Source organism: Oreochromis aureus, linkage group 18, assembly GCF_013358895.1.
Source record: "Oreochromis aureus strain Israel breed Guangdong linkage group 18, ZZ_aureus, whole genome shotgun sequence".
NCBI lineage: Eukaryota > Metazoa > Chordata > Actinopteri > Cichliformes > Cichlidae > Oreochromis > Oreochromis aureus.
Genome location: NC_052959.1, coordinates 22,244,208 through 22,257,698, shown reverse-complemented (window position 1 = coordinate 22,257,698; position 13,491 = coordinate 22,244,208). Strand labels below are relative to the sequence as shown.

The window sequence follows — 13,491 nt, the reverse complement described above, 5'->3', positions numbered from 1 at the left end:
GGTGGGCACCAATTCACTATCAGACAACAAATGAAAAAGTATCACAATGTCTCCTGTGTGTTTGCAGGACATTTGTCAGCTGAACCTTTAAGCTCAGTAATGAAAACCCTATGTCAAATCCCTGTCAGCTTATCAGGGAAACCAGCTGTGTCTGTAGGAAACAAATATCAAATAAAGACAGAGCAGCCAGGGTTTGCTCCTTTTGATTTTCTCTCTATTTGTGTTCGAAAAAACTAAAAACAACAAAACAAAACTACATAAAGACCATAGGTCTATTTTAGAAATAGCAGTATTCTGGCTTTGAACTGAGTCTCTGTTTCTTTATGGCTAAGTTAGGCTATCTGTTAGCTAGCTTCAGCTCAGAGCCCAATCAACTGTTTTAAACAGTTTTCCAGCAAAGATTGTGTTTAAAAGACAGATGTGGTCTTTATGTTAGCTTCCTTTTAGCTAGAAGTTGTCATGTAGTTGTGCAAGGCAGTAAAGTTATTAGTTAATGCTAATGAGCTTAGCTAGCAAGGTGTATCTATAGACATACATAACTGCTATTTAGTGCTAACAGACTAATGAAACACTAGAATCTCACTCACCTAAACTGAAGCACAAGGATGCGCCAAAGAGCGTCAGATTATTCCCTAAAATCGCTCCAAAAGGCACCAACAGTGCAGACAAAGTAGAAAGTTTTACTTTAGTCACACTAATTAGCAAAGGTGAGGCTGCTAATTAGATGATCCACCACAGCTGCCAGGTGTTGAGGCATCTGCCTGTCAAACCAGCCAAGCTCCTAGCTTCAGTGTCCAGGTGAATAAGTTATAAAAAAAAAAAAATTACCCTCCTGAGAGTTGTTATGATGTGTTAAACTATCCATAAAGTACCAAACTGTTTGTACCAGGCTGTAAATGTGCTTTTAATGCTGCAAAGTTAGGCATTTTAACATGGGAGTTTTTGGCACTGACTTCAGTATTTTAGCTCTCTTTCCAAATTAAGTGACTGCTGGCTCTGGCTTAACTAACTATCCCTCCTGTGTCCCTATCTTCCTGTCTCTGCTGGCTCTAGCTTTGTGTTAAATGTACCGTGACAAAAATGGCATCAATCACCTCGTCTAAGTAGCAATCAAAGTTTTTACTCAGGTGTAAATAAACATTTTAGCTCTAAATGTAGGCCAGAAATTGGGGGTATAATGGATCACCAATAAAAGCTGCTCATCACTGCATTCACAAGACCCAGTTAGTGCCAAGAAAAACAGTCGTAGTCATAAACACCACTCTGTTTCACTTTGCCACAACACAGACATATTCACAATGATGTCAGCACAAAACCACATGTCCCCTTTGCTCTGCTAAAAGAAGCTCGCCTCATTGTTATGCATGCTGACACAGTTGTATTCTCTGAGAAACACACAGAAAGAGTGTCTAGCTGAGAGAAGATCTCAGGTCAACACGTCATCTGAGCTTCATACAGCAGCCAAAGTGAAATATGACTTAGTGTGCCATACTCTGGCTCCACTGGCTGCTCTTGATTGTCTGACCATCTGTGCACACACACACACTTACACACACACACAGACACACACACACCGACATTAAATCCAGTATATTAACAATGCACAGCAGTAAGTGTCTGAGGTGCTCTGTAGTTGCCTAAAGTAATGTCTCTTCCTGCTTTGGAAGTAATCTCTTCTGCCTTTATTCTTCCAAGAAATTTAACCCTAAACACCTTATCTTTTAAACATGAACTTCATATTTGATTACGCTCCAGAGGCATCTGCAGCCTGTCTAAGATATTAATGCTTGATATTTTCCTTAACATTTTTCCTTTTTTTAAAATTAAATTATATTCACTGAAGCATGACAGGAAATGCAGCTGTGTGAAGGTATGATATGTGACAGAAATGTCACAAGGTCAGAATCAACCCTGTATATCCTACAGCGAGCAGCTCAGCCTGCTGAGGTACCACAGCACCCCTTGCATGAGTAGATTTAATAGCCATGAGATACTGACGTGCTTGCTTTACCTGCTTTAATTTCTTCATACATGACCGGATTGCAGATACAATGACTTAAAGTGTTAAATGTGACTAAAAGTGACATTCAATCACCCTGATGCGGTCTTCGTCTCGCAACCACTTCTTGGGCCCTGATGAAGATGTCTGCTGGTCATAGGGGAGGGTTTCATTTCTTTTGTTACTCACTCAGCTTTCCTTCTGCTAATGTCTCCGTGGATAAAATCTGGACACAGATGTACTGATATTTTCCACGTTCATTTTTCATAATCAGTGTTTGTGTGATCACATCTTGCTTAGGTTTATAGTGTTTGAGAGCATTCATGGGTGACAGCAGTCTTGTAGTGTTTGAGTGCCTCCCTGTGGTTGAAATAGATACTACAGTAAAACCTGTGAAATCCAGGTGTTTAGTTGAGTTAAGGAAAGCCGATGCGTCCTATAATAAATTCTGCACTTGTTAGTTTGAGTCAGGAAAGATGTTACATAGTAGTAATTAGCTAGTAATAGTTTGATTGTAGGCTTGTTTGCTGAAACTCCAGCTTAAATAAAAATAACCCCACAAGGAGAAACATTTCTTTGAGATTGCTTTAGTTTAAAATCAGTTTATATAGCATGTTTTGAAGGGCTTCACAGGAACGAAAAAGACAACAAAGGAGAACAAACATCATTATACGCACAAGAATAATGGCATAAAATCAATACAGAGGATTGATTAGATGCCTGTTGTTTTTCTTTTGCTAATTTTTATATTGATTCATGTTCTTCTGCTTATCCAGTTCAGGGTTGCACGAGTGCGGTATCCTATTGCAGCTGTCATAGGGGTGCACAGTGGACAGGTCGGCAGTCTTTTGCAGGGTTAACACAGAGAGACTAGGGATGGGTATCGAAAACCGGTTCTTGTTGAGAACCGGTTCCCACTGTTTCAATTCCTTGGAATCGTTTGCCATTTTTGCAAACGATTCCCTTATCGATTCCAGTCGCCCCAAATGACGTCACCACGTTGCGGAGTGTCGGAGCGTACCCGGCAGGAAACACGGCGCCTAAGCAGCTCAAACGCTTAAAAGTTTGTTTATACTTTACGAGAACGGATTGTCATCCGTTCAGGGCAACTTGCAATACTTGCAAAGTAGATATTTCATTAAGGGAGGAAACACTACGAATATGCAAAAGCATTTGCTCACAAAACACGCGATGAACTTAAATGAATGTCTTTAATTCCGCTCCGGACTCGTGAATCTCAACCCAGCAGCAGCAGCGGTAACGTTTGCACGTCATCTCCCGTTAATGCGGCAGGTAAATAATCAACTAACAGTGCATATTATGTTAGCGCGATCTGCTTTATTACAAAACCTGCCATTGTGCATTTAGGTGACCATGATGAGACAGACAGACAGAGTCTGGCTGGCGCTCGCTGGCAGTTGTCGCTGCAGTCTACCGGTAGCGTCTCTTTTCAGGCCCGCATGTCACCGAGCAGTGACTAGTTTGTGGTCAAAACCTTGCAGCCATTTGCCACAGCAGATGGTAAGTGAATGTGTTTAATTGTAGGCAGGGACATTACTGGATATTCTTGTGTAATTGCTACAGAATAATTTATGTTATACTTTGTTATTGCTACAGAAGAATATTTATTTTATTATTTTACGTTTACAATTTTCCCCGGGGACCCTGTGACACCCCATTGAAGAGCTGTAGGCTGTGGATCTCTTAAGATCTCACTGTTGGGTTTGTAAGGCCATGTTACTCCTAAATTTCTATCTTGTTGAAAGAGAAGATATAAAACAGTTCTAAGCTAATCGACCTGTGTGTTCTCCTTTTTAAAAACAAGAATCGATAAAGAATCGAATCGTTAAACAGAATCGAAAATGGAATCGGAATCGTTAAAATCTTATCAATACCCATCCCTAAGAGAGACAGACAATCATTCATGCTCACATTCACTTAGAGTCACCAGTTAGTACAACATGGACGGCTCTGGGCTGTAGGAAGATGCTGGAATACACAGACACGGGGAGAACCTGCAAACTTCACACTGAAAGACCCCAGCTGGACTCGGGACCTTCTTGCTGTGAGGCCACATTGACATTCATATATTAATGGTAAAATTTTTATCTAAAGGTTCTTCTGTTTCCTTTCCAGTACCAGCAGTTTGTTGGCCTCTGCTGACGCATTCATTAATTTCCCATCTGCATGAACACTAGATGGTGCTGAGAGAATAGCACTGAGACTAAAACTGGGACATCTCATGCTGTCCCTCAGCATGTATCATTCATTTGTAGTCAGCGAGGGAAAGACTGCATGCATCCTGCGCAGAATATCCAATCACATTTTTCCATTTATGAATCATTAAATTCCACAAAAAGATTTTTGTTTGTTTGTTAGAAAGTTCTTCGCCTGCCACTCAATGTGGTTTATTTCAAAATTAGCCGCAGGCGACCTTTTTGAAAATATACCAGAACACAATATATATTTATACATATATGTATATGTATATATATATATAGCATTTTCACCACTTAAGTCAAACAGCTGTATTTTTACTCTTTCTTAAGAGATGTCAAATTGAGACAATAGCCGATGACACTGGAGTTTGATTTCGGCGATGTGAAGCCACAAATCGTCTCACTCAGCCTGTTCTCTTCACGAGCTTTTAGTTTCTTGTCTTTTCTTTGTGAGAACAAAGAAACAATTAAGACTTCAGGCTGTGTGCGAGGCAGCTGCAAACCCCATGTCAGTGTAATTAGATATCACAATTACAAGGCTTCATCTTCATCCAAGCCTAAGAGCTGCAACAGCTGGGGAGCCGGCTCCTTTAGACACACTACTGATTTTTAAAAAAAAATCTGTCTCTTAAGTCCACAGGCTGTCCACTTTAAAATGAATTAAAAGCCCTGATTGATGAATGAGAGACAGTGACAATGGGAAGCTGATTTGCTTTTATGACAGGATGCCGTTTGAATAGTGAGGTCAAACAGAAATTTTCTGTGGCTTTAAAGGACAGAAAAATCAGGACATTTTTTAAAGATTTAGCTCGAATATCAAATGAATCATTCATTTGTGACCCCCGTGATTAGATGTTGTTTCTTTTATTTTGCTAAAAAGATTGGTTAAATTGTTGTTTAAAATTATGCGATTAACAAAAATAATTACCTTTTTTATGCTTGCATGTAGTCATTATACCTATAAAGCATCATGGAACAGTTCTTACAGTTGAACTTATATAGTAATAAAAAAAAGGTAAGATTACCATGAACACAACAGACTGTATGTATGTAATCAAACATGTGTCTGTTATTATCTGTGACTGGGCAAGTGTTCACACAATGCAGAAGTCTATATTTGGAGTGTACTGTGCACACACATGTGCATCTTGTTCGAAACTGTACCCTTCACTATTTTTATATCATTGTTGGGTTAAATGAGTTAGAGAGGGCTGCTCTCAACTGCAGACTCACACAGATGAGCGCACAATTCAGCATCTTTCAGCTTTTAGTCTTGCTTTACTGCCTACAGCTTTATGTTTGATACAGCCCCATTTCTCTTTTGGGGACCCAGTCTGGGCTAATGTGGGCAAAGGTCGGTTTTTCTGTGCTGTTTCTCTCTGCTGGGCACTGTTTAGAAAAGAAAAATAAGTGAAAACATCATTTGACGAAAGTTCAAGGCAAATGCCATGAGCTGTTTACCTGCATGCAAGCTAAGCCTGCTCAAATCTCCTAGGTCACAGACCAGGTCGGCTAAAATCAAGAACCCAGAAAGTTACCAAAATGTTTCCTCTTGCCAGCAATTTTTACATAACACTATCATACATGTATGTTTATTTACATCTGGTTATGATTATGTAAACTGGAACAGTGCTGCTGTTTTTGCTTTATAAGCACATCTGTTCAGTTTTAAAGAGTATTTTATGTTCATTTTTATTTTTTAAAATGAAGATTTTTAGGGCTAAGCCTGTTTGATACACCCGATATCAATCGTATTGGTCACCTGTGAGTCTCATGGACACCCATTAGTCTATGTAACCCCACCCTTTTTGCCTAGTGGGTCTTTTTACCGCCAGGTCAGCGGATGGCGGCCCCTCCCTCAGCCTGACTCTTCCCACTGTCGCCAAGTGCTTGTTCATAGGGGGGCGTCGGATTGTCTGGATTTTCTCTGTGTTAATGTGGGATCTTTACCTCACAATATAAAGTACCTTGAGGCAACTGTTGTTGCAAATAAAATGGAATTTAATCTCCTTACCATCAAACTGAGAACAACCAGAACCCTGTAAGTCAGGAAGAATCTGTGTAACCTTTAAATTATTTGATTACCATTCACTGTGGAGAGATATTTCACCTTTAAAGACAATGGAAATAACAAGAGGGTGCAATGGGGATGTAAACTGATGTTATCCTAATTTATTAATTTATTTTGATGTGTAGAAAAACAAATCATCCATCCATCCATTCAATCATTAACTGTCAGATTACCAAAGAAGATATTTTTAAGGGCATATCTGTGGAGTCTTTGAAAAGAGTCTTTTAAACATGCCATATTTGTGACATGACAGTTACATTTTTCTGCATCTATCATGGCTATTTTAGATTCAGTAGTCTTAGATTAAAGTGGATTCTACTGAAGCAGCTTTGCATGATCAGCATAGCTCAAAATAAATGATTTTCAACATACAGTGGGGCTTGGGGCAGACACTTGGTCAACCCTCTCTGTCTTTCGGGCACCCTCACTTTAAGCCAACCCTTTTCTTATTGGCTGCCCCATGAAAAGAGAAGGTTCGAACTGCAAGTGAGTGCGGCTATGTAGAAAGTAGAAAAAAGTGGAGCCTCAGCTCTTCTTTATCCTCTCATGAAGATAACTCACATCTACAGTGACCTAATTTTTGAAAACTTTGACCATGTTTAATAAGAACATCCAACACTGGAACTGTTTATATGTGACAGAAAATCTGAATATAGGACAAAATTTTCTAATAATAACAAAAACATATTTTGGCCAGTAAGTAAGTGAAATATGATGTGTGGCATCTTTTGAAAAGATTCATACATTACAGGAGAAATGAAAAATGACAAAAATCTGGTTAATTTGGTAAAAACTTTGTGAAGGAATGGAGATACTTTAAATGTAGCCATGGGCAAAATATATAAAACATTGGAAGACTTATCTACTGGAGTCATACAGCTTCTTCAAGATTTTTTTTTTTGGCTTCAGGGGCTCCACAAAAAATACCAGATATTACACCAACTTCTATTAGGCAAAACTTTTTATTTATATATATATATATATATATAATTAGGGGGGAGTGGCCAGTATTTTTTCTGCCATCCTTAGATAATCATTATAATTAACGCATTTTAATTCTCAGCAAATGAACCGTGCAAAGTTTCATTTGCAGGATTTTTTCTTTCCCTTCTGTGCTCTTGCTATTGGAGCAGAGTGGAGCGTTTGAGTCTATGGCTCCCCCTGGAATAGGTGGATTAATGGTACGGTCCGGAGCGGCTCTGCTCAGCTCTGCTCGGAGTCTGGAGCTGGAGGTGCTCCGGCAGTCTGTCTGGTTTTTTTGGAGAAAGAGGAGGCAAAGTCGGCTCGGACACAGCATCACCCGTTTTGTTTCCACGCTCGTCATGACCATGTACAAAGGCAGGCGTCGCAATCAGAGATGTGAGTATAAGGAGGTCATTACTGGCACTTTAAACATCTGGTGCAGAACGTATAGGAAGATGGTGTTTTTTTTGTTTCAGTCGTGTAAATGATTAAAAAGTTGTTCAACTGGAAGTGATAGACTAAGTAAGTGGAAATGTGTTTATTTGAGGCACTTTTCGGATTAAAGTTTGTAACCACTGCTTCTCCATCCTCAGCATTTTAATGAGTGGATGCACCTTTTCGAGTAACTCACTTGATCTCAGTGCGTGGGCTGTCGCACTGTAACTAAATCGCGCAGAATCAACACCTCAGAGTCATTTAAGCACTTCATACAGCAAAACATCCTCTTCCTGTTTCTTTGCTTTTCAGAGGGCTTGGAGATTTCTGAGGGTGCGGGATCTGATTTAATTTTATTGTCGCTGGAGACAAATTAAGAGTGCGGTTGTACGAGTAAGACATCTTCTCTGGAGCTGCTCAGTGGCTCGCAGCTCCAGGTGTGTGCGCACCTGTGCGCGTACGAGGCTGAGTGCTGCGGGTCCATCTTTGCAAATTTGTGGGCGCATGAATAATTTATAACATTAATGAACCTCATGTACCGAGCTCTATATGTACTAACTGATAATCGTCATCAATTATTTATAAAAGGCTGCAGTTTGCGTTTCTAACTCTCCTATTAATATTTATTGAAATTAATTAAACGTGCCCCGCAACTGAGCGTTATTTTTGTCAGCAGCAGGGCTTTCTCAGCAGACATGCTCATTCACACACGCACAGCCCCGAGTTTGTAACGTCACGTAAGGCTCTGGTGCATTCGGGACTCTGAAACTCGAGCAGCTAAATGGCACCGTATCATTAACTTTAGTATTATTATTGTGATATTTCCTATTTTAAAGAAATCTAAGTCACTACAAATAAAATAAACCCATGCAGTAAATATGAATGTGAATTTTTTTTATTTCTATTTTGGCTTACATGTGATTAAACCAGTGGTTTTCAACCTTTTATTAGCTTGCGAAGGAGGGAAATGTCACAAAAATCTTTCTCCTTTCAAATACTAAAAACCTCCACACAGCTTGTCTGATTAAACTTTGGTCTTTTGTTGGAGGATAAGTACCAACACGTTGGGACCTACTGGTTTGAACAATGAATTATCAAAGTAGCTCATCACAGAGTTCATGTATGCTAAAGATGTCTCATGGGAGGTTTGTGTGCTTGTATTAGTTTAGGCAGGTGGATTTGTCTACAGTCCACCTTTGAATGAAGTAGACAAGTTTTGGAGCAGATGTTCAAGTAGTTTCAAGCAGGTTGCAGCTGCCGCTTTGTTTTCCAGCTGCTTCCACAGATTAACAAGCGTGTGCTTATGTGGAAGTGATGGACCGGCTCCAGGGGTTAAAGTGTTTCAAAGTGTTGCACTTGAGAGCCACGTAGTTACATCATAGGAAAGAAAAATGCCAAACTGGAAAAGGAGGAAAGTGCATTAGTGCAGGAGTGCAGCTCAGGAGAGATGAAAGACTCTTAAATTATCTTTACCTCAGGCTACAGCTGTATGCTCATTATGTTTTAATGCAAAAAATTAACACATACCAATGTTGGGAGGTACAACAGTGGCATCAGAATGTTGCCTTTTGTGCTTACGAACATCCGCCTACTAATAGTTATATCGCCGATGTGATATTCAGAGTCCAGTCAACTTGGAAGTTCAGTGGCCTAACATCACATTCTTCTAAATGACTCATAGATCAGCAGGTCAAATAATTTCATTAGATGCTCAGGAGCTTGAAGACAGGCTGCCAAATTTATGCACTGCCAGGAAACCATTTTCCTGAAAAGGGCAAAAGAGTAAAGTACACGGATTTCATTAAGGAAGGACAAGCTGTTGAGCGATTAATCCCCGTATCCCCACAACAAAAACTGTCTAAGCCCCGAGGTCCTCATCCATATTGGAATAACTACATGGTTAGACGGAGCCATGCTGTTCAAAGAGAGCTGACAGATTAATTACAATACACTTCTTGGGTGGGAGTCCTGCAAGCAGGTTAAGAATAAAGTATTTGATATTGACAGGATGATTCATATATGTCAGTAGCTCATTAAAGCAGTCCAATCTTAAATTCACTCTAACTGCATTAGACTTCACATTGAAACATATATGACAAGCTATTTCAAATTCTTCTTAGTAAGAATGAGCTAAATCAAAGCGACTTACAGGGAATTTGGAGATAAAAGATCTCTTTCGGTTATTACCTGGTCACAGATCTAACAGAAAAGCGCAGTTACAGCTCCATTCATAGTACTGCATTGAATCCCTGTCACAGTACGTGACGTTGTGAGCCGGACCGTCTGCATTGCTCCGTCCTTACAAGTGAAACTCTGCTGATCATTTTCAACTCGGAGCTGGTAAATATTGAACAACTGTTACTTTTAATCAAGCGCAGGGAGGAGAGAATACTTTATACACATTTGATTCTATACACATAATGTCACACAGAGCTGTGACAACAAGAAAAACAGCCTGTGTCCACACTGGCAGAATACTAGCTGTTGCAGTAGAATAATGGGCGCACTAAATACAATTACAGCCTATTACATTTTGTTTCACAGAGCTACAAGCCTTGTGCTAATCAATGTACTGCGCTTACATCACATATTACCACCAGTCAGACCTGTCACAGCTGCTGCATCGCTGCGACATGTAGTAACATATTTTGGGGAGGCGCAGGTCAAGCTACAGCATAGGGTGTAGGCCTACGCTGTAGATTGGATGCGGGTACTATAAATCAAGCGTAACTATGTTAGTTAAGCTGCTATGGAGCTTGGAGTGAGGGGGGAGCTATTTTGGGCACTGCTGGTCCAGGAAGGATAATTTATGGATGTTTTTCTCATAGAATATAGAATAAGGACTCACTGCTACACCTGGACGGCATGAAGCTCTAAATTATTAACAGCTAAATAAACTATCAGGTTCTTTTAAATGATTTTTCAATGAAGAGTACAAGTAAACTCTGGGACATTTAAAACACAGTCTATAACGAGAAGCCACCCTATTATTTCTCTTTTAGGCCCTGTGCCCATATAAGCAGCATTTTAGGGAAAAGCATGTGCCTTTGTCTTTTTTCTGAGGTCAGACTGTTTGCACTATTAATGTTTGCAAGTTTCTGATTGGCCTACGTTTCGGATAGGGTTTTATCATCACCTGATGCTTTGGCATGCTATCGAGAGTGCATGGCATTGGGGTTTTTTTTGTGTGTTTTTATAGGAATGGCGATATTTTTCAGAACCAAAGTAGAAAGGTATACATGTCATCATCATCAACAACTTGTACCTCAAGGTATTAACCGAGACTTCCTAGGTGTATTGAGGAAAGGAATCACTGCTTTAGTGTTATGTCTGGATACCTCCTAAGAATATGTTAATGCAGTAGATAATTCAGTGTATATCTCTGATCAGTTTACCTTCAGATTCTTTGCCAGCTTTGATGGTTTTATCAACGCTGCTGGACTTTTACATATAAATGAACATCAGTCACACCTGAGCCCTTCCGAAATGAGTTCACACAGCATTGATTTCTGTGTTTTGCAGTACACATGTTTTCAGTATCTTGCCTGTCACGACACATCCACACTAGCAAATCATAGAGATGTACCTTTTTTTTTTTTTTCTTTTTTTTTTTAAACTAGCATTGATTGAATTGCCAGAACTCGGGAAATGGTAGACACAAAAGGCGAATACTCCTGAAACTTGAAACAAAGTATTCACAGCAGAGAAAACATTTGGGTGTCATAAATATACAAAAGATAGGATGTAGCCTCCTGGTCTGAAAAGAGAGGCCAGTGTTGGCCAGCAGGGGGCGACTTCTGTGGTTGCAAAAAAGAGTCCAGCTGTACAAACAAAAAAGTCTCTACTTCTTGCTTGTGGGTGATTTCTCATCACACTGCCTGATGAGATTAGGTTTTCCAGGCAAAAGTTTAAGGTCATCTACTGTAATTTTTGGTGTGGTAAATAAATGATAAAGCAGGGTACACTTTAAAGCATTGATACTTTGTTATTAACAAGTCACTACAGTATATGAGTGAGCAGCATTGTTGGTATCTTAGTATGATCCATGGGAGAACACATGTGATGTCTGGGTAGAGTTTGACTTTAAATGGCACCACTCTCACCACATCCATTTATTCTTTTTATCTCCAACTTTTCAAACTTAGCATCGTTAGTCCAACATAAGGCTAAAACAGAGATTCAGACAAACGCACACTCGCGGTCTTTGGACTGTCGGAGAAAAACAGAGTGGGAGGGGAATCACACAGACACAGGGAGAGGACAGCATCCGAAATCCGCCCGGAAAGACCAGGTTGATATCCTTAACATGGCTGACCATTCAGCAGAAGCTTTGAGCCTTTCCAAATTAAAATGCCACAACATATTAAGTCTGCTTCGCTTCATACGGCTTAACATCATGAAATTTTTCGGTTAAAACACTCAAGAAGTTCCCACCACAGATGATTCATTTATGAACATCTGACTATCGCTGTGATCCACAACTCAGGTCAGAGACTTTTCTTGTGAAATCGGCTCTAAATCGAATAAATGTGTGTTAAATCGAGAGAAGAAGTAGTGTTTTATTGCGTCGTGTAATGTAGTCTACAATATATGTAGCCTAATATGAAAATAGATGGTTTGTAATAACATTCAGTTCAGATCTAATCCCATTGTCATCCCTTGCGACTGTAAATCACGCTCCATTTTCATTGTGAGCAGTAGCAGTCTCGTTCTGTCACAGTAATCAGGTCATCCACTTCCAGCCTGAATATTCTTAAGAATTAATAGGTCTTTGTTTTTATATTAATATTATTGGATAACTGGCTTAAAACGGTCTGAAAATTACATTAACATCATTTCTTTCTATTATTTCTGGGACAATATATCGTCCACTAAATATAGTTATGTGAACCAGAGATGATAATGTCCACATGCGTGAGCAGTCAAACGCCCAGCGGCACATTTGCCGTGTCTTCTCTTTCAACCTTTCAGTCACCCTGCTCCATTTGAGAAAATGCACTTTCAGGTGTCACAAAAAGAAAAAGAGCTTCCTGTGCCGATGGGCTGTGATCGGAGATTATTCAAGTCTGCTCTGTCAGATTTACAGGGCTCGAGAACACAGCCTAGATTGAATCTGCGGCCGCTGTCATGCAGGATGTCTCTTAGTGGCACATTTGTATTCATGCGGGTGCCTGGATGATCTCTTAATCAAATATCGCTCACCTGCTCTCAGGATGCGTGTAGACGCCACAGAGATGGGAGTTTGTTCTGTGCCAGAATTGATCCTTTGCCTGCCAAAAGATTATGTTTTTGCATTAGCTGAGGAAGGAAATGTATTCTCCCATTTATTTTTTTCAGGTGATATTGTATTACTATAGCGCTCACCTCCTCTGTCATAATTGTTTTGTTTTTGCAGCGAGAACACTGAAGGACGGCAGTGTTAAATGTTCAGTTGCTTTGTAAAGTCTCTTCAAATGTATTATCACATATCAAAGTAACCTCACTCAAGAGGAAAATTGCGAGTGCTCTGTGATTCAGCTTACGCTTGGCTAAATAGAGGCAGCAGAGGGGTTATGCATCCATTTCCATTTCCTTTTTTTTTTTTACTTTTAAAAGCAGGCTTATCTGATTCAGATTTAGCCTGTGCTATGACTCCCTTTGTCTGTGCCCAGTCCAGCTATCATGTCTCCGGATGGGTAAGTTACGAAGGACACGGTGAGCTGAGGGGTCAGTATCTAACTAAAATAGACATGCGTGCAAGCAGTAACACGGCGAAGCACTCATAGGTAATTCAGCAAAGCCTCATTAATATGAATAAATCCAAA

At 39.9% G+C, this 13,491-nt stretch overlaps 1 protein-coding gene across 3 annotated transcripts in view; it reads left to right on the top strand.

Annotated features, from left to right (window-relative positions):
* Positions 1-13,491, top strand: part of LOC116313470 (RNA-binding Raly-like protein) — a 62,066-nt gene that overhangs the window by 28,751 nt on the left and 19,824 nt on the right. The window contains exon 1 of one of the 3 annotated variants that reach the window (XM_039601692.1): positions 7,428-7,648. The exons of the other annotated variants lie outside the window; for them this stretch is intronic. Coding sequence (XP_039457626.1) covers positions 7,441-7,648 — 208 coding nt within the window. The 5' untranslated portion in view covers positions 7,428-7,440. Of the gene's footprint in view, positions 1-7,427; positions 7,649-13,491 lie in introns of those variants that run through there. 3 annotated transcript variants of the gene reach the window in all.